This window comes from Phanerochaete carnosa, assembly GCF_000300595.1.
Source record: "Phanerochaete carnosa HHB-10118-sp unplaced genomic scaffold PHACAscaffold_2, whole genome shotgun sequence".
In the NCBI taxonomy this organism is placed as follows: Eukaryota; Fungi; Basidiomycota; class Agaricomycetes; order Polyporales; family Phanerochaetaceae; genus Phanerochaete; species Phanerochaete carnosa.
The window spans coordinates 1,855,665-1,874,837 of record NW_006767629.1 but is presented as its reverse complement, the minus strand read 5'-3'; the positions used below and the strand labels follow the sequence as shown (position 1 = coordinate 1,874,837).

At 53.7% G+C, this 19,173-nt stretch overlaps 4 protein-coding genes across 4 annotated transcripts; all 4 read right to left on the bottom strand.

Annotated features, from left to right (window-relative positions):
* Positions 1-570: 570 nt before the first annotated feature.
* Positions 571-4,952, bottom strand: PHACADRAFT_181292 (uncharacterized protein; the record flags this gene model as incomplete). The annotated part of the gene is made up of 13 exons (XM_007391788.1): positions 571-1,200; positions 1,226-1,421; positions 1,481-1,680; positions 1,735-1,951; positions 2,005-2,188; positions 2,239-2,291; positions 2,348-3,004; positions 3,116-3,370; positions 3,421-3,608; positions 3,664-3,847; positions 3,901-4,080; positions 4,138-4,330; positions 4,409-4,952. The coding sequence occupies 13 exons, from the start codon at positions 4,950-4,952 to the stop codon at positions 571-573; spliced, it is 3,681 nt and encodes a 1,226-aa protein (XP_007391850.1).
* Positions 4,953-5,829: 877 nt separating this feature from the next.
* PHACADRAFT_136813 (glycoside hydrolase family 16 protein) lies at positions 5,830-8,445 on the bottom strand. Its single transcript, XM_007391787.1, has 4 exons — positions 7,806-8,445; positions 6,876-7,731; positions 6,429-6,821; positions 5,830-6,370 (listed from the first exon to the last, which is right to left on the bottom strand). Exons 1-4 carry the CDS (start codon positions 7,922-7,924, stop codon positions 6,107-6,109), a joined length of 1,632 nt encoding a protein of 543 aa, XP_007391849.1. The 5' UTR covers positions 7,925-8,445; the 3' UTR covers positions 5,830-6,106.
* Positions 8,446-11,609: 3,164 nt separating this feature from the next.
* Positions 11,610-12,065, bottom strand: PHACADRAFT_86217 (uncharacterized protein; the record flags this gene model as incomplete). Its single annotated transcript, XM_007391786.1, has 2 exons — positions 11,610-11,796; positions 11,860-12,065. Coding segments are annotated over 2 exons (393 nt in total), but the record flags the coding sequence as incomplete, so codon positions are not given.
* Positions 12,066-14,117: 2,052 nt separating this feature from the next.
* On the bottom strand, positions 14,118-16,825 carry PHACADRAFT_249670 (uncharacterized protein). The gene is made up of 4 exons (XM_007391785.1): positions 16,329-16,825; positions 16,163-16,263; positions 14,631-15,894; positions 14,118-14,576 (listed from the first exon to the last, which is right to left on the bottom strand). The coding sequence occupies exons 1-4, from the start codon at positions 16,657-16,659 to the stop codon at positions 14,431-14,433; spliced, it is 1,842 nt and encodes a 613-aa protein (XP_007391847.1). The 5' UTR covers positions 16,660-16,825; the 3' UTR covers positions 14,118-14,430.
* Between the last annotated feature and the right edge of the window lie 2,348 nt (positions 16,826-19,173).

The following is a 19,173-nucleotide window of genomic DNA, read 5'->3' as shown; positions in this document are numbered from 1 at the left end:
AATGATGATGACCAGTTCAGACTTGAAGAGCGAAGGATTTACGGCGGGATCAAGTACTCTGGCAGAGGACTGGAAGGACTGGAAAAGACCAGCAATGTCTCGAGATAGAGCAAAATTATTGCGAAAGAGAACCTGTACAGCGTTAGTCCGCTATTGGATAATGCACGAATCGCACTCTACTGACCAGATTCGAGATTGCAGTGTTAAAGAGCACAAGAAGGCTGTCCTCTTGCGCTGAACGCTCGATACTGTGGACACCTGAAACTCCAATCAAGATTATTGAACCGGAAGGAAAATGACAACGAGCCTTCAAAGTCCAACGCAACTATAAGACACTCTTCCGTCGGAGTTACCGACATCCAAACTCCTTCGGTCGTCCTCATTGCAGAGCCAGCAAACGAGGTATCCACGAGATGGTTAAGAGCAAAGCTCTTGCCGACAGATTGTTCGCCTAGTAAAATATCTTTTACTATGCTTCATGGCTCTCAAATTGATTTATCGGTGCACCCATCGATGATACGACCCGCACAGGCTGTGAAGAGATAAGGAAAAGCCTTAGGAGGATAAAGATTAACCACGTACTTTAGCAGCCATATACGACTTGAAGATAGACTCATACCAGCCGAATGTCAGCTTATCGACAACCCGCTCGACCGTCGCTCCGAGCAGGTCACGCTCGAAGTCGGCAGACCATACCCCATCTTTCAGAGGCACGAATCGGTTGTCATGGGCGATAGCAATGTGAATGGGAATCAGACAGAGAATATCGACGAGCCACTCGCTCGCCCTCAGCTGCGAGACGACCTGATCACCCTGCTTCATGAAAACAGAATATGTCATCCCGGACACATCGATGTTCGCCAGCTCGTCTTCGACCGGTTTATGTGTGGCTCTCTCGAACGAAATGATCATGTCGGAGAAGTACGTGGAGAGGAGCTGTGATGGCAGATACGAGACGAATGTCAAATGATCGGCGAGCTCGTTGCGAAAACTTGAAAGTACACCTGCGGACCGCTGGCACAACAGGAAATCGGGTCCAGACATCGCGGTGGCAATCAATAATGGCACTGCGGGCGATCGTCTTCTGCCCATGATGGCGATGGGCGTTTCTGTCGTCAGCACGGAAGGTGAACTCTGTGCTCTTGTGCGAGATATGTAGAGCTTTGGAGTGCATGCTGGCCGAGGCAATGTCGAAAGTGACTACATGGCAGTGTGCGCGACTCACAAACGTGGTGATCTCAAGGGAGTCAAAAAGGATGGCCGGGAGCTCAGCGCTAATTCCTCGTGACGAACCGAAGCTGGCCCAGTGGTATGCTCGCAGTAACAGCCTGTTTCGAAGCGGTTCCAGGGCAAAGAAGCAGGAGCCATCGGGTGAAGATTTCAAACTCCGAGTAGAAGACGGCAACTGCAGAGATGCAGGACTAAGAGGCATCATCTTAATCCCGGGTCAACTGTACACAATGTGATCGATCATGCTTACCGGAATTGCTGAGTAGTAAGTGACAGTATGCGAGCTCGTCCTGTGTTGTCCACGAGCAGCAACTCTTCGTCTGCACCACAGCGGAAAATCATGTGTACCAGTTTTATGTGTTGGTCGTACCAGGGGGAGAGCTCGATAGTCGATCCGAGGCCTTGTAAGTTTCGGTAATGCTCGTCGAAGACGAACGCATGTACATGCAACTAGGGGTTCATTAGATGTGATCATAAGATCAATTCTCGGACGCTCCGACGAACCTTTCCGATAGTGCACACAGCGAGCATTCGCTTCGTCTCGTCAAATGAGAACAGGAGGTCGCCGTGTAGCTTGTCAGCACTGAGCACCTTCTTGCGTCGCGAAAACTTGACGGCGTTGTCGAGATCGATGAGGCGTTCGAGGTATATGGACACGTCGCCTCCAGCCTCATTCCTAGCTATTAGCAGGCAGCGCGAGTCATGTAATAGCTGGATGAACCTGTATGTTTGACTAAGCGGTGGCTGCGGAGCGAGATCTACAAAAAGACGCACAGTATGCGATGGTTGAGGGTCAGATCGAACGAGTAGGCTGAGTTCTGGAGTCGCGGAGTAGGTACATGAGTCTTATCGAGCCGCATAGCTTGTTCGTCCGTCTCAGTTAGGTAAAGCGGGCTAATAGCATGCTTGAGAGATGCCTCGTTCTTCCATTGCGAAATACCAGACAGGCGGAAGGATCCTAAAGTACAATCAGCGGAGGATGATTTTTTCGGCAGTTCCTCTACAGACCGTCTGTTGGCCATGAGGAACTAATGTTTTGGACGTCTTCTATCTCAAATACACTAAGTCCGAAACAGTGAGAATGCAGTCACGGCCAAAGTGGTGCACTGATACTCACTCGTCAGGGTCGCGGACAAAGCTGTTCTGAATTCTCGCAATGAATGTCCTCCTAGAGTCATCCCAGGTATTCACTATCGGGCGCTTACGATGGACCTGTAGTTGCTTCTCGCACTCATCGCGCTGAAGGTCTTCAATCCTCCGCGCCACTTTATTGACCGATGTCCAGATGTAGTCCGTGAAATTTCGACGCGCGATGGCGATGGCCTCGTGTGCCTCGGCTGCCACCTCGGGGGACGCATTAGTCACAGCAGGGAGTGTACACAGAAAATCTATGTCATCAGGCATCCGTTGGCTATGACTGTTGTGGTGCGCAGGCCCGAAGACGGGACCTGGCACGATCGTCGAGATTGCTTTCGACGCTGCCCTGGTCGCCACGTTCATCACCCATAAACCGGAAGCAGTCTTCTCTTCTGAACCCTTCTCTGAATGGCCTAGAGCAGAATTTGCCTGATTTCCAGATGTTTGTAACTTGATAATTTTCTCCTTTTGAGCGGTGAAGCTCTTCACTCCAATGGTCTTGAGCCTGTGATCAGAAAGCAAAGTACGACGATACTTCCCAACATCGCGATGGAGGGCGTTCAAGTGCTCGAGCAATTCCGCGGCTATGCGGATGTTCACCAGATGTGTCATCATTTGAGTATTGACACAACATGCCCTTTGTATGATCGATAGTGGCAGATTGTTCCGGTCGTAGATCATCTACGCTGAAGATACCGGGATGCAACGTCAGCTGGGCGTAAGAGAACTGATAGGTGCGTGGCTTTACCCGAATGTGCCTTCAACCACGGCAGCTGCTTCCGTGAAGAGGGTGTCGACGAGTAATGGGTTTTGCTCTCGAAGGGTACTTCCTAACCTGTCGAACACTTCCAACTCTTCCTTGTTGAGGTCAGCCGTCAAAGATTTTCGTTGCTCTTCCAGCTGTCGATAATCATCTTCCACGAAAGCCGGCAAGCCAAACTTAACCAGAATCCCAAATGCATCTTCCGACAAAGAACTGGCCAGAACGAAAGACCTCTTCTTGCTGCGCTATACGTCAGCAAAAGACGAGGGTGGTAGGGGAAAGTTTCGTACATCAACTCCGACAGCCGAGTGCGAGGGTACTCCTCGATCTTCGCGCTTTGCATGGTCCTGGCCATCTGGTAGCTGATCAACATGAAGCCTAAGCATGTCTCGCCAGGGATGAGCCGCGGACGAAAGAGTTCTGTAGGTATGGAAGTATTGTCTGGCGCACGCTCAAGTCCGAGCTGCAGATTGTTTATCTATGCGAGAAAGCGTTGGTCAACAAAAATGACCTTATGAACAGAGCAATAATACCTTAAATCCTTCCGTAGCGATAACGTTTTCCTCTTCCTCACGCGTCTTCATGACCTCAAACGTGAATAGCCGATCAACGCTGTCTTCAACTGGCTCAGCGGGAGCTTCCTCTGCGAGAATCATCGAATCGGAAAAATCATCTGGTACGAGAACGACGATTTGATCGGCAATCTTCGTGAGGTATCTGACGCAGAGTCAGCAGATAACTCGCTAGATTCGGATGCGACTGCGACCAACCGCATAAACGTGACCCTGTTACGAGCCACGGATGAAATCGCATCGTCGTCCCAGGTCGTGTCCTGAGGCCAGAAAATGACACATACGAGGCCGAGAGATACATTGCGGAAGACATACAGCCCGGAGCGCAACGCTCTGGTCGCAGGCATGTCGTCCTTTCCGGAAAGAAGAGTCTGTGCGCTGTACACGTTGTTGAGCACAGCTCGAGTAAGCCAAAAGGGACATGGATTCACGCACTTCTCATGACTGATTAAGCCCAAATCCTTGGTGTAGCGTACAATCTCGGATTTGGGGTCGTATATGCCTATGGGTCTGACGGAGAAATCGTCGAGGGCCTTAAAGTTGACATGGGTCACTGATTGGTATGCACCAGGACAGATGTCATTGACAAATCGTCCGAATGGGTCTTGAGCAATGATGACTTTGTCAACTGCACATCATACTGAGCTCTCATCCATTCACGTTCATCAGGCCACTTACCTAAACCGCCGCTACCTTGTTCGCTGACCAAGTCCAGGATCCGATACATGCCAGGAATAGTATCGACGATGGATGTCGGTCGGAGTAGTAGGCGGAATAAAGGGGGCCGCTGGAAGGCACCCCTTCGGGCTCATCCTACCATCGAGGGCCCCGGGACCGAGAACAGAAGAGGTGGCTGTGGTCGTGCCTTGAGGCGCGTTGGAAGGCTCGTCTACGTCCATTCCGTTCGCGAGAGGCTCGTCTTCTGCGGTTACACACTCGTCCGAAGCTACTGAGGACGCATCTGAAAGGATCTCAGGTAATTCTTTCTTTCGCTGGTTTGGGCGTACATCCCGGTCTATCATGTTGGCCGCGGCGTCTACACCTCTGGCGCCTGCATTGGTACCCGCTGCGGGTTTGAGCTTTTCTACTGGAAGTATGGTGGTCGAAAGACGGTGGGAGGAAGTCCCGCTGGGACCTTTGCTGTTCGACAATCCTGTCACAGGGGAATTGGAATTGGAACCGGCGTTAGGAGTGGTTCTGTCTCCCAGAACTACATCCGCAGGAGCAATGTCCTCTGCCAATGGAATCATGGGAGATACTGCCATCCGCCCCGGGGAGACGAGCTTCGCGCTCTCAACGTCATCAGCGCTCTGGCAGTGCAATACACGTGAGTATGGGACGCGTCGTTCAAGGAGATGGCATGCGTACGGCTTGATCGCTTGTCGCCTGAACTGGACGGACTAGGTGGGGCGTGAGATCAAGCTCAAATATGAGCTATTAGACAAAGACATGCCTTGCCACCATCGACCCGTTAGCCCAAGACTTAACGTTCTCTTCAACTTGGACCCACGCTAAACGTTTGTCTACAGATCTAAAGAGCCTAGTAGTTCTAAACTGGGCACTAGAAATGCACAAGGTGCCCTCCTTTCTTCCCCCTTCCTGTCGTACCCAAGGTAGTGGAGGATGATAATAGTAGAATTTAGAAATTATGAGGTGGTGGACGATTATAAGGAGCGAATGGCTGAACCAAGTCGAACGCCACGCGAGGTTGGCGGATGATCATAGTTAACATATTGGTGCCGTTTGTCCACACGACGTCGGTCTGGCAAGGGGGACAAGTAAATTAAGGCGTTGCTGTTGGGCACTCCGCCAAAATAATGTAGCGCCTTCCGGCATCAAAATATGAGTGCAAGCGTAACGAGGCCAGAAAGCAAACTCCTCCTACCCAGACGATTCACAAACAAAACAGTAAAAATCGGAGGCCGACGGAGCCTCTTGTAGAATTGTGAAAACGCCCTTGCAAGGATAGAATGCTGAAGAGAGAACACCAAGTTCGGAGTTTGCCCCTTCGAACTCGACCGATGATACGCGTACGACGAGCAGCCTCAGTCGGGTCGTTCTCCGTTCCCTGTTTTGCAGGAGGCCTACCTTACAGCTTGATGCACTCCTTAAGACATATGATACGTTCTTTGTACAACCTACAATCAAAAACCGTCCCAAATAGTGTATGTGTGCGTGCAGTGCGGAATAATCAAAAGATTAGCGATACAAATATCATTTTTGACCCTCGAGCAATGAAACTGTCCGTCAAAAGCATGTCGATGTTACAAACAGGAAGAAAAAGCGTACAAAGGCGTGTTTTGCATGAGTGAGTGGAATGAGCGTTGGGAGGTCTTGGCGACGGGACAAGTGTCATGAAGTGAGAAATCGTCTAGTAGCGAAAAGCAAGTTCATGCATATAAGCTCAGCACTGTTTGAGGAAGCTGTTCTTCGGCCACGGCTGTCCATAGTCGCCTGTCCACGTCGTCAGGTTCGGGTTCGTGTACGCCTCCATGTGCTCGTTGATGTAGTCCGCCGTCGGGAAGTCTGACGGATCGCACCCAATGTTGACCGCATTTGAGGGCTGATACACGCGGATGTAGTCGATGCGCAGGTGTACCGGGAAGGGTATGTGCGTAAGGTCGATAGGCCCGAAGTTGTAGGACATGCCCAGATTCGCAATCAGATACTTCACGCAGGGTATCGTCAGCATTCATCAGCAGATAAGAATTGGCGCGGGGACGTACCATGGGCTCCTGTGGGACTGGCCGTTGCGAGATTTGCGTCTCTGAGTTAGGGCCCATGCCGGCCACGTTCAACGTCCACGCGAGCTGCTCATTCGCCATCCAGGAAATGTACGCGTCATCGAACCCAGGCTTGTACTCGACGCCGTACACGGCAAAGCACCCCGCGCCCGCCGGAGGTCCACCAGGCACTTGCGCGGGCAACTGCGCACCGGAAACAGCCGCGGGCACGAAATTTGGGTCGGGATATTCGTAGCACTGCGTATTGGTATTCGTTACGACCGACGTCGCTTCCTGTGTTGCGCTGCCTACGAAGGGATTCTGGATCGTTATTTCCGGATTGTAAATGATTTCGTTGCTAGAGGTATTCTGCCACCAGTACCCGGCATCAAATGGCTGTGAGAGGCTTCTCATCAGGACAGAATTATGATAAGCTTTGAAGTCGCTTACAGCCCACTGTGCACTCTGAGAAACTTGTCCCGTCAATACCCCGGCGAAAGCCCCAGGGCCGCCGGTGGTTATCTGCGCCTCGAAAACGTCAATCTCCGGCGCAGCTCTTCCTACAAACGTGTTATCAGAGTGCTTCGGCCCAGGGTGGTCCTCCCCCCCGCAAGTACACCTCGAAAGCTTCTGGCCAGGCAGATATGACAAGACGCCTCCCTTGCCAGGATCGCCGTTGACCAGCGCCGCGGGAGGGTTGCCATTGATGGACTGATTCGCGACGGTGCCGACGTCGCAGGCGTCATATGTGTATGGCCACATGCCGTCGAGCGTCGCGCCATACCCTGCGCGCCCGAGATTGCCCATCATCCACACTGCCGGCCAGAGACCCTCGATGTTACTAACTCCTGGGAGCTGAGCCTTGACTTCGACGTATCCACCGGTGAAGCAAAATTTGTTCCAGCTGGTGATCATAGCGCCCTGATAATTGAGATTATGCGTCTCCTTTTCCATGAGGGTGATCATGAGGCTGCCGCCCTGGGTCGTCACGGATGCTGGGTCATACCACTCGAGGTTGTTCGTCTCCCAGTAATGGAGGTCGACGGCCTCCCAGTAGGGATCGTCTCCGGGGTAGAAAGTTCGGTTATCCACGTTGAACTCGTCCGAGAAGACAAGCTCCCACTTCTGTGAAGAGTCAATGGGCGATGTGCGGGTATATGCATCTTGCGGGGTGTCTGGGTCGATGGGCGAGAAGCGCCCCTGGAGGTCCGGAACCTGGCCAGAGGCGTTGATGCCGCCAAGGTTGAACGCCCCGAGTGTTGATGGATCACCTCTCGTAAAGTGGTAGATTATGGGATATCCAGCCCTATTGCCCAAATGAGTTTAAGATGAAGAAGAGAGAATGCCAGCACGTGCAACTGGATAAGGAAGGGGACTCACAGGAGGGTAAGGATAGCGGCAATAATAAGGGCGAGAGCTCCGAGGTTAATGAGGCCACGCCATGAGAATACGTGACCGTCGCGCTCAATATTCTGGCGAATAGGCCCTGGTTCGTACATGTCATCGTCGTCCTCCTTGAACTCCTTTGTCACACCCGAGCCCCATGTTGACGGGTCAGGAGCAAGGGTGTACTGTCCACGAGGAGGGTTAGATCATCAGACGCGAGAAAGAAAGTTTGGCCTGCGCACCTCGTAACCTAATGAGAGTGGACGACCTGCGCCAAGGAAAGGAGAGTCTAGAGAGCCTGCACTAGCATAGCTGTCTATGGGAAGGCGCTTTGGTGGTGCAGCCGTGAAAAGACTCGTTTGCGGTGGCGACCATACGCTATCCGAGGATGATGGGGAGGATGAGTCTGACTCGGCGGAGTAGCGGTGCGCATCAAGGTAGCGTGGGCGAGGCCGTAGAAGCGGAGAGGACGACGGCTGATCTGCGGCGGGGGAGAGGTCAGTGGTGGACGAGTCTGAGGTGGCCATCGTCGTCGAGGTCGGGAACGAGAGTCGACGGCGGAGGAGAAGAGGGAGGTGTGCGCCCGTCGCGAGGGCAGAGCAGATAAAGTTTCGAGCTCGGTGCGAATGCTGGGAAGCGTCTGCATGCTCGTTGTGGGTAAAAATGAAATGGGGTCAGTTCGCGCGTGACGTCAATCTATTTTTTCCTTGTCCCCTCCCAATTTCCAGAACGTTCATCGCCCTGGCCTTGTCTGCCACAGCCCCCCGTCGACGCTCGTTGGTCTCCGTCGCTGGTAGAGACGCGTCGGCATGTCTGGTCCCCGCTGTCTAGTCCCCGCCACGAACAAGGGGCTTGACAGGAGCAGCGCGGTGTGATCTGTTCTGCCGATCTCGGCTAGTCTCCGCTCCACTTCTCCTGACCGGGTTCTCGGCAAATCCCGCCGGCAGCAATTTCCTCATATGGCATTTTCTTACCCGTTTATAGCACAACGTGGAGCGAGCTTGATCTCAGCCTCTGCACACTTACGTTGTCTTCCCTACGCATCACACCGTCCGTCGCCATATCTCCGCTACACTTACAGCCACCCTCCGACGATTCGCACAACAAACCAGATGTCATTTTCACACGGCTGCGGCCCGGGGATCACGGAGGACATGCCGCGTACTGGCAAGATCTCACCAGAGCATGTTCTCATCGCGGGTGCGCATGCTCACAAATAGCATACCATCCTGACATGGTGATTGTGCGAACAGCGCCGTAATTCCTGACAGCTCGGACGTCGGATCCAGTCCTTATCTTCTCACGTATCCGCAGCCCAGCGTGCAGGCATCCCTTCTAAGCGTGCCTGAATTGATATCATGGCTGTACAGCACATAGTCAGAACGAGGTGAGGTCCATCGTTTAGTCTAATCGAGACCTGACCAAGAGCAGCGAAAGGCAGTAACAGCGTGATGCTATATAGCTATACAAGCCAGGCGAAGGTCTATGAAACGTAGTACTGTATACGGATACGATATCCAACGTACGCAAACGTACGTTAAACTTCCCATCCTCCTGTATGGCCAAATCTCAAGTTCCCTGCACCAGATTCAAAGCTAAGTGCAGCTTCTAACAAGTTCTTTGGCCCCGCGAAGCCCGAAGATGATACGCAGGATACCAGAAAATGCGCGCACGGACACGTTGCAGGCGGCAGCCTCCATGCTTCAGCAACTCGCGCCGAACATGAGGATGTTACAGCCCAATGGCTGCCCTCGCTCCGCCTGAGAATCCTGTCGACAACAGTTGAACATGCACCCTGGCATATAACTTGCCGACGGTTCTAGTACGGTTAGCGAGCGGTTCCATGCAAGGACCCGGCGAACTCAGATTATGGAGCGCCCCCTCTCTCCTCTCAGTTCTCCGTCTTCGAACTTATCGTCCTCGCTTCCGTTATCAGGCGCGGTCGCACAGCTACTTGCGAACATATTCTACTCTACATCGGCCGTGAAATATCTCGCCTGTCGCAACCCGACTCGCAAGCAGCGAGGCCGTGGAAGAAGACCAGTCGCGAATTCCACGTGTCGCTTAATATTCAACGCGCCACACGTTTCCGCGGCGCATACAATATTGCAGCCTCACAATCGGCCAATTGCCGTTCAGCCATGCACAGAAGCCCGTGCCTACTAGTGTTGTGCTCAAGCAGGCTTACGTCCAATCTGATGTAGCAGTTCACAACGCTTGTTGCGGGCTGTGGCGCAGATTGAGACAACACATCTGATTATATCTTAGCGTGATGGACATATAACGCGTTCCTATCACATCATTCCGCGTCCACAGCCATGCATGAACACTATCTTCACTCTGTCATGGCCTCACCTCCGGCTGTGCTATCAGTAAAGGTAGTACAACTATTCCGCCTGCCTCTCCTGCTCAATGTGCAACTAATGTGTTCAAGGACATGGCTGCCGATCACTCGCGCTGGTCCAAATTCTCGACGAGAAGCAACTACTACAGCTTCACTATAACTACACTGGCTGACGATCTCCTTCGGCACAAGCAGCCTTGCGGATGCCCTGAAGTCCCTGTCGCATCTACGTCACCCATCCCGTGTCTTGTCGTAAGCAACGGCGCCACCGATTGCACTGACTTGTTCATCGCTACTAGATGGGCTACGGGCCTAGCCTAGCCTCAGTCTGGCTCCAGCAAGTCGCGCTCTGCTCCCGCGTCTTCCCGCGTACGCTGGAAGTAAAACACGGTTTCACGGAGATCCCACAGGACGTCTTCTCCCGTTCGACTCGGCGCCGCCTGTCGGTCTCAGGCCGCTTCCACAGCGCGAAAAATGGACACCCTGGAAGTCCTCGCGCTGGACTCTATGCCGCAAACGTTGGCGAGGCGCACCTTATGCGCCTCGCCGCCGGCACAACGGGTCCGAGATTATGTCTCAGTTTTCTCCTCCCTTTGCCGCCATCAAGGGCCTGAAGAGCTGGCCTTCCCGCACAGAGCATTATGCGAGACTCGTCCGCCGCGCTCCGTCCCCGTGCGACATCGGCGTCTTGGAGTTTGTCGTGCCCGACGCCGAGGTGTCAGTATTGTCAATCTTGACTGAGAATTACACCCTACCGCCACAGGCTCGCTCTACGGCTGAAAAGGTAGGAAAAAAATGTTGCTTGAGATCGCAAGTTTAGGTTTGCCGTGTCCCGCGGCTCTAAACACCCGATGTGGAGGCCTGAAACCCAAAGCACTGGAGATTAATGATATGTGCCGTTCGCCTTAGAGCCTGGACCAAGTCGAATCACGTTTCTGTACCGTAGGTGCCTGTCCCATGCGTACACACTCGTTGCATGGAAGCAGAGCATCTGAGAGCATCTGCGAACGATGGCAACGATCACGCCTCATTGTAGTATGGTTACTTTTCAAGGGACCGCGAAGACTCAAGTGCATGGTGTCGCCAGGAGCCCAACGTGAACTCATGCATTTTTTCTTTCTTTCTACGCACTGGTACAACAGACCCTGTCAGTAAGGGTGCCTAGAGCATCTAGCTAGACGACAGCAAAAACCATATCAACAGCCCAAAAGCTGCCGGATAAACCAAAGCGAACATCGAGTTGCGTCACGCACCGGCGTGAGTAAACACTATCCTAAAGTGAATAACGGAGATCAAATTGCGCTGGGCAATATGTGAGAAGACGGAGAGCAAATATGAAATAAGATAGACGGAGTCACGATGTCCACATCGGGAGAAGGCGGGAAGCTCAAGCCTGGACGTTCAGTCTGAGCGGAATGTCAGTAATATTCGCACCAGTGCATTGTGAGATCAACTTACTGCTCTTGTCCAATGACGTTGCCGACGGGGTTGTACAGGCAAACGTGGTACGTCGCAGGGCCGAACTTCGAGTCGAAGATGTTATTGCAAGAAGCGACACCGCAGCCGACCTGAGTCGTCGCCTTCCAGACCATTTGCGTGAAATGGGTGAACGTCGGGTTGGCAGGATCAACTGTCGTGGCACTCATATGTCAGCGTGAGGAAACGGAACTGCGCGGAGAAGACTTACAGCCATCACTAGCAAACGCGTCTACCGCAGCGGAAGTAGTGAACGACCCGGTACCAGCAGCAAGATTTTCTCCAAACGGACCCAAGGCGCCATCCGAATGTGTGAACTGGCAGCCCTCCGCCCAGGACAGGGCCGAGGAGGCGAGGTCATCCGACCAAGTCAGCGGGCTGGCACCATGCTGGGATCGGATAGAGTTGTGACTGTCTAGGTAAGCCTGGATCTCGGCCGGGCCGACAGTAGGTTGCGGGAGACTGGGAGTAGAAACTGTAGAGGACGCGTGGGACGAAAAGCTGCTCAGACTGCCCCGAGCTGACGTGGCAAACGAGCTAGTAACCGAGGAGGGTGTGGTTGCAGAGCTCGTGATCGAAAGGGCTGAGCTTGATGTCGCGCTTGACGTTCCAGATACGAACGACGACACCGAGGACGGCGATAACGACGTCGCAGAAACAGCTGCAGAGCTTGCGGAAGACGAGGCAGACAAGTCGCTGGTGGCACTGGAAGAGGCTGCGAACGACGAGGTGGCGGTGCTGCTGATAGAGCTGGTGTCAGAGACGGACAAAGAGATAGAAGACGAGCTGGTGGGGGCGATGCTGGAAGATGTGGCCGATGCGGAAGTCAGAGTGCTCGACGAAAAGACAGATGAGCTGCTGGACAGCGAGGTTACCGCACTGCTCTCCGTCAAAGAACTAGTAGCCGAGAATGAACTCGTAGACTGCACATCGGACGAAGAGGAAATCGGCTGGCTGGAGGATGTGACAGCAACCGAGCTGAATTCACTTGCACTCGCACTAGAAAGGCTTGATGAGGAGTTCGGCAAGCTCGAGGACACGGAACTAGGCGTGGCCTCAGAGGAAGTCGATGAGGCAGAGATCGCAAAACTTGAAGAAGAGGAAACTGAAGTGATAGCTGATGTTAAGGTTGTACTGGTGGATTGCATATTGAATGTAGAGGAGGGCGACTGGCTGGGGGTAGTGGTAACCGAGCTGGCCTTGCTCGTAGTCGTGCCAGCAGCGCTGGACGAGGAACCCGACGAGCTTGACGACACGGAGCTGGAAGTTGGCTTGAAAGTGGTCGACGAGGTGGGGGAAGCAGTGCTCGAAGGGGCCAACGAAGTGCTTGGAGCGTCAGTCGTCGAAACGGCCGAAGCGGACGACGAGACTGAGGACGAAGATGTCGATGAGAATGCGACAATGACAGAGAACGACGAGGTCGTTGACATAGGCGTACTAGAAGACACCGATGGCGTAGCAGACAGAGTGGAAGACGTAATAGCGCTTGAGATGAAGAACGAGGAAGATGGCGAAGATACTGAGATATTGGGCGATGTTACAGATGATGACACAGACGATGGGGAATCCGTGCTCTGCACAGAGGACTGCGAAGAGGACGCCGTGCTGGACGACGAGAAAACCGAAGAAGAAGAAAGGGCGGAGGAAGTGCTTGACGCGACACCGCTCGAGATGGGAGCATCCGAGCTTGAGGAGGCGGATGATGAAGGCGACACACTGCTTGACACAGCCTGTGATGAGCTCTGTATTGCAGGATCTGTGGAAGGCAAAGGTGCAGAGGACTGCTCAGCGTTCGTAGACTGCGAAGTTCGCGGGTCTCCATCTCCGACGTTTGCGCTTCCAGCCACATCAAGAGAATCGTGGTGAGGGAGGTCGAGGCTGCCTGCGGCCTGAGATCCGAACTTAGATAGAGGAAGGCTCGGATAGACCGCGTCGCCTACTCCAGACTGTAAGCTTCATACACCATAAGTAGTACTCTGGCACGCACGGATAAAGGGTGTAGGAGCTGCAAGTACGAAAACCAGAGAACCGAAGAGCTGCACGGCAACGATCAAAGGAAGGAACATTGTGAAGGAAGAGAGTGTGGTCGACGAGGTGTCGAAAGTGTGAGAGGAGGCCTAAGGAGAATATCAGCGCCGCAAAGCGGGCAGTCCGTGCGGGGGGGGGGAGAACGGAGGTGGGGAAAGCGTCGTTGGGAGGAGAGAACAAGGCGATGTACACCAAAAATATCATTATCGCTTCCACTGCGAGACTTTGTGGCGCCCGGCGGACGCCGAAATTACCGTCACCAGTTCTCCAGTCTTGGCGGCCGACGGAAGATAGGCTGAGGAACTAAGAACCTATTTATTGTAAGAGCCCATGGTACTACGAATGAGATGGATATTCTATCGGATACAATGTCGGCCCGGAGCACTACTACACTACTACAACAGGGAAAGGCTAGCCTTACAGCGGACGCGTGAGGGTATATAGGTCATATAAAACGCGCTGGTCCCGAGAAGCGAGGACAGCAAAATGAGAAGATGGCTTACAGGCTGAAGGAGTGGTGTCGTAGTAAAGGCACTCCTCGTTTTAAAGTGGGTAGATAGCATTGCTAAGGTGGGGGTATTCCAGGGTAAGTAGGGACAGCTCGCGTCGCGGGAAAACCGTGAGAAGGGGTGTGTGGTCGTTATGACATCCACTGCAGTCGTATCAGCTCTGCAGGCATTACGTCTCGTCGCTCTCCATCGCAGATTCATGCAAAACCGTGGATCGAGAGCAAACGGGCGTCGACCTGCTGAGGGCGGGAGATAACAGGACTTAGCAGGATCGCAACAGTGCTTGAGCTCGCCCAGCGTGCGCTTTATCGACAAGCAAGTTGGCAGTTTTGTAAGTCGAGCTATAGAGATGGTTTATCCCGTTTGCTTCTAGTGTGCGGGAATAACGGCTGACGAGACCAAATTTATCTATGGAAAGGATGTTAGGCTGGCGAACCATCCTGCACACAAATTAGGACTTACCAAGGCCATACCTACGGAGGTCAATTTGCAGACACTTTAGCGTGCCCTCGGGTTCGGGAAGCGCCTCCGACATGTCGTCATCATCTATCTCAGATGCGTCGGCAGATGGAGTCACAGGTGACGCAGCTCGCGAATCGAGCATATCGAGTTCGCTGCTGCAGATAACCATATAGCGCTCGCTTGCCGGAAAGAGGGCTGCCAGTAGTGATACAGGGGCGGTCAAGGAGGAGCCTTCTGGTGTGCGAGTGAACGAGAAGAAGGGAACGAGTGACTGTGTCTGCGGTCCCCGTGTAGGAGGAGACGAACGACGCGCTGCACGCCGCTTCGACCGCGGCTTGAATATTGCAGTCTTGCCAGAGTCGTAGTGCGGAAAATTGGGTCGACGATGCTTCCCAGAGCGCGGACTTGTGGAAAGTGATCTATCTTGCAGGTGGACTGGAGTAGAGATGTCCGAAGACTCGTCATCCTCGCTAGACTCTTCTACGTCGTCGTCTCCGACGATCTCGTCCCACGGTCTCGCCTGTTCATCGAGGTCAAATATCGGCGACTCAGAAGATGCCCGGCAATCTTTGTCAAGTTCGCCGATACATGGTGTGTTGGCGCTCCCAATGGTCTCGCACTCGCTTTCTGACGTGAGCGGGGCCCCGTCCCCCAGCGTGCAGCTGGGGCCGGCAGATGAAGAGAGCACGACTTCTACAGAAGCGACGATGGCAAGCTCGGGAGGCCTGGGCGGTCTTTTGCGATGCATTTTGGGCGATGGCATGCTGGGCGTCGGTAGAATAAGATCGGGGAACGCAACGAGCTTGACGATCTTCAGACCCCACAAGTCAGCATTGTCGTCAGATAATCCGATGCAAGTGAGGTCCGGGTCAAGTACTCGCACGTCACTCCCGGAGGGCGAATGACTCAGGGAGCGCGTAGGCGCCGGCCTGCCCCCTATATGTTCTCCATGATCAGGCGTCGCGGGTTCGACGTCGTCGCGAAACTGAACCGGGGACGACGACGACGACGACTTCGGACTGGAATCCGTGTTGCTCCGCGAGCGTGTCAAGACGGCACCATTTTCGGGGGTGATAGATGACTGTGCCGACAGGTCAAGTAGGTGGATGGATGAATCATCATCTTCCGCGTGTGTGAGAGGCGAAATAATAGGCGATGTTAGCCGCGATAGCTGAGACGTGAGGTTGTCCGGATCTGACTGATATAGGTCGAACCCAGCCGAGCCAAGGAGTGACATGACCTCGGAAAGACGGTGTTCCTTCACCTACATCAAGCGGTGAGTACATGGCAATGAATACGTAGACGAGTGCAAACGCAAGGCCCAAAGAAGTGAGAAAGAAAGAGACGCGCGAGCAAAGGCGCGGCGATAAGAATCAAGATTTTCTGGTAAAGCGAAGATCATGATCCCAGACGCATCAGGGCCAATACCTAATATGCACTGATGGCCTGGAGCATGATGGCACGGGTCCTCATTACGTGCAGACGGGTGATAGAAAGCAAGGTTCAGGAGTGTTACAACGATCGGGACTCACAAAAATGAAATCGCTCATATATGAGGACTGGTAGAGGATGGAGACACCGGCGGCGGCCAAAGGAGCAGAAAGTTCGTGCACGCGGGCACCAGAAGTGTTGTCTGTTGAGGAGATGTGGATAGTGTTAGAACAGCAGCGGCTGTCATACAGAAGCAGCCGGGCTCACCTAGTCCGTCCGAGTGAGAATCAATCTGAAGAACGTTCCACCTCTCAAAGGAGATCTCTACAGGCTTCCACTCATCCTTGGAACGGTGTTTCCGCTTCTGCTCTCGGGAGAGTCGTGCGTCTTCGTGAGCAGCAAGCTCAAAGTCCTGGAGTGTGTGATGTTCTGCAAATATGCTAAGCTCAACCTCGTTGATGGTGACATTGAGAAATGTTCGGCTGGGAAGTAGTAGTTGTCGGAGGATAGAGTGTATATTGTCATGAATGCGCGAACGAGGGATGTGCACAAGCGACAGGGACACAGGTAGAAGCGAGACTGTGACACTGCTTGCCATGGGAACAATAGTGAAAAGTTGGTCGGTGTCGGTGGATGCGATAGGGAGCTTAGTGTATCTTGAAGTCCTAGGGGTCGTGTAGAGCTATCGTATGTAGGTTCGTCAACTCAAGAGGCGAGACACAGGTACGTGGACCGGCCAGGTAGCGTTTTGAGATGGATTCACGGGATAGAGAGGGTACCTGGGGGCAGGACAGTGCAGGGCCCTGTGGTTTTGTAGGGGGACGAACCAGAGACGGGGGACTCGTGCAATTCCGTCCGGGGCTACTTTTGACTCCTGCCGCCAGCCGGACTTCCAATTTCGGACGCACCTCATTAACAGTACGGGCGTCTACCCGCGTGGGGTCATTCAAAATCAGCGCTCTGATGCGCCCTCGAGCGCCTTCGGCTGTTCCAGGATATCGCCTGTTTCTTGCAGGCATCGGAATCTGGCTGCCAGCAGCCTTGAGCCGTTTCGCTTGGGCTCCCTTGCCCGCACGGCACGGTGAACAACTTAACAGAGCACCCCATTTCTTACCCCCTCGTGCATCCCACGCTGGCCTGCAGTGTCCAAGTTCTCATCTGATAGAGAACAATGCGGAACCCACTTCTCCTCTCTGGACTTTGGCCACTGCGAACCTTCCCAGTCGTCGCGCATTGCGAATACATTGCGAAAGCGCCTGGCCAATCCTCCCGATAACCCTCATGCATAATGATCTGAGTAATGCGCTGCACTTCACCTTTACCCCTCCGCCTATCGGACCGCTGGTGAGTACTGCTTAATTCTACACTGGTCTTATCTGTGGAGTATATATGCTACCAGCAGACCAGGGGTGTCCGAACTCGCCCGAGCAGCTCTCCTGCCCTTGGCCTTTCCACGGTCGCGAACCAAACGTGCTGGCGTTCTCTTGCCTCAAACTCCGCCGCAGATGACGCAGGTCTGCTTCCACGTTCGCTCGCCGCCTTCCTTTCGGCTTTTGTAGCCAGCGCAGATCCGCCCCTTCACGCCGCCAGCTGTATTGCCTGACGCGTCGATACCCACCACCACTTGGTCCACTGCCACATGACGGACTGTGCGTCTGTACACTGAACTTGTGCCGCCGTGCGGCACCATCCACCCCAACGAGACCAACCTTCTCTGACCTTGAATGCTGGCGATACCAACTTTTTGCTCTCAGGCCGTCGAGCGATCATTGGTCTCTCGATTAGTGTGGGCGCATTGATTACCGCAATTGAGAACGCGTTCTCTCGACAACGCGTTACCTCCTTCGACGGCCGTCCCTGGGAGGTGTGCCGACCTTCTTCACGATAGGCACGTTAACAGCCTCCGCGTCTGGGTCGCTCCAACTAGGTACCATAAACATCAAACCGCGGGATCGGAACGCCAACGAAGGCCACAAGCAGAAGCCTTCTGCCGCCGCCGCACAGACGCCTCGGTGGCTGCAGTGGATTCGCAGCGTCATCTCCCCCAGTCGAGACCTTGGTGCTCTTCTCATCAGGGCGGGGCCATTGTTCCCATGTCGCATAGTGCTGCCCACCGGCAACTATTCGTATCCCTGGCGCCAATGATCTTCGCTAATGGCTGGCAGTGCTGGAGGCTGGGATAGTCAGTCGCTTAGAAGTCTCTTGTGCATACCACCCGAGTATCTCCCTCGGCAGGTTGGCCGTTTTTTTCTGGGAGCAGGCCAAGCTTTAATAAATGCCGTGCCCACGCCATCTCGAACCTAAGCCTCGATCCAGCTAGAATCTGTCTTCTCTCCATCCAGCTACAGTCCAGCTCAATAAAGGCTCACCATTTACCACTGCCGTCCTGGTGCTGTGATATATGACATCGGCATGGTTCAGCTGTCCGCGCGGCCGCAGCACATCTTCGCAGTACGCGTGCACTCACGACAATGTTCTCTGCAGGGTCGGTAGTCATCTAGCCCGAAACCGCCGTCTGTCGCATGCATTTCAGGCGATGCACACCCAGCTCACTGGAAGCTCTTTGAATACGTCGGAGAGCCCACCTCCGGCTTTGTCAGTGCGGCTGCCTGCGAAATCCAGCGATAGTACGTCTACAGTCAGCTTCGCTACTGCCTGCCGTCTGAACCCTCGCATTACAATTCGCTTGCCCCTCATTCTTTCGATGATCGTTCATTTCGGGACAGCGCTGGATAGCCACATAAGCATTGTCGAATACGCAACTCTGTCGCTTGTTTGCAAAGCACGCCATCGGCTGTGCAATATATACGTATCATGCTGTATACAACAAGACATTATACTGTGCAATACGGTGATTATCGATACACATAGAGATACAGAGCGATACGATGCAAATTGTCTGTGATATGCGTGGTATGTGCGTGGTATCACAAGCTGCGCGCGGGTATGGGGGCAATGTATGGGCAGGACAAAGCGATCACCTTCCAGAAGCAGGTCAGAGTCCTAAATAGCAGCGCGCCGCGCGATAGTTTGGTACCATTCGTCGAAAGGCGGGAGCTCATCTTCGTCCTCGTCAATAGAAAAGCGCTCGCAAAGCTTTGGCGGGGGTGTG

Excerpts from the sequence above, each read along its gene's own strand:
- PHACADRAFT_136813 (XM_007391787.1), bottom strand. The coding sequence starts at position 7,924 with ATGTACGAACCAGGGCCTATTCGCCAGAATATTGAGCGCGACGGTCAC. Across the intron at positions 6,822-6,875 it reads CTCAGAGTGCACAGTGGGCT|CCATTTGATGCCGGGTACTG; the intron begins GTAAGCGACTTC and ends AGCCTCTCACAG. Across the intron at positions 6,371-6,428 it reads CAGTCCCACAGGAGCCCATG|TATCTGATTGCGAATCTGGG; the intron begins GTACGTCCCCGC and ends CCCTGCGTGAAG.
- PHACADRAFT_249670 (XM_007391785.1), bottom strand. The coding sequence starts at position 16,659 with ATGGCAAGCAGTGTCACAGTCTCGCTTCTACCTGTGTCCCTGTCGCTT. Across the intron at positions 15,895-16,162 it reads ATATGAGCGATTTCATTTTT|GTGAAGGAACACCGTCTTTC; the intron begins GTGAGTCCCGAT and ends CGCTTGATGTAG. Across the intron at positions 14,577-14,630 it reads CCTCCGTAGGTATGGCCTTG|ATAAATTTGGTCTCGTCAGC; the intron begins GTAAGTCCTAAT and ends TCCTTTCCATAG.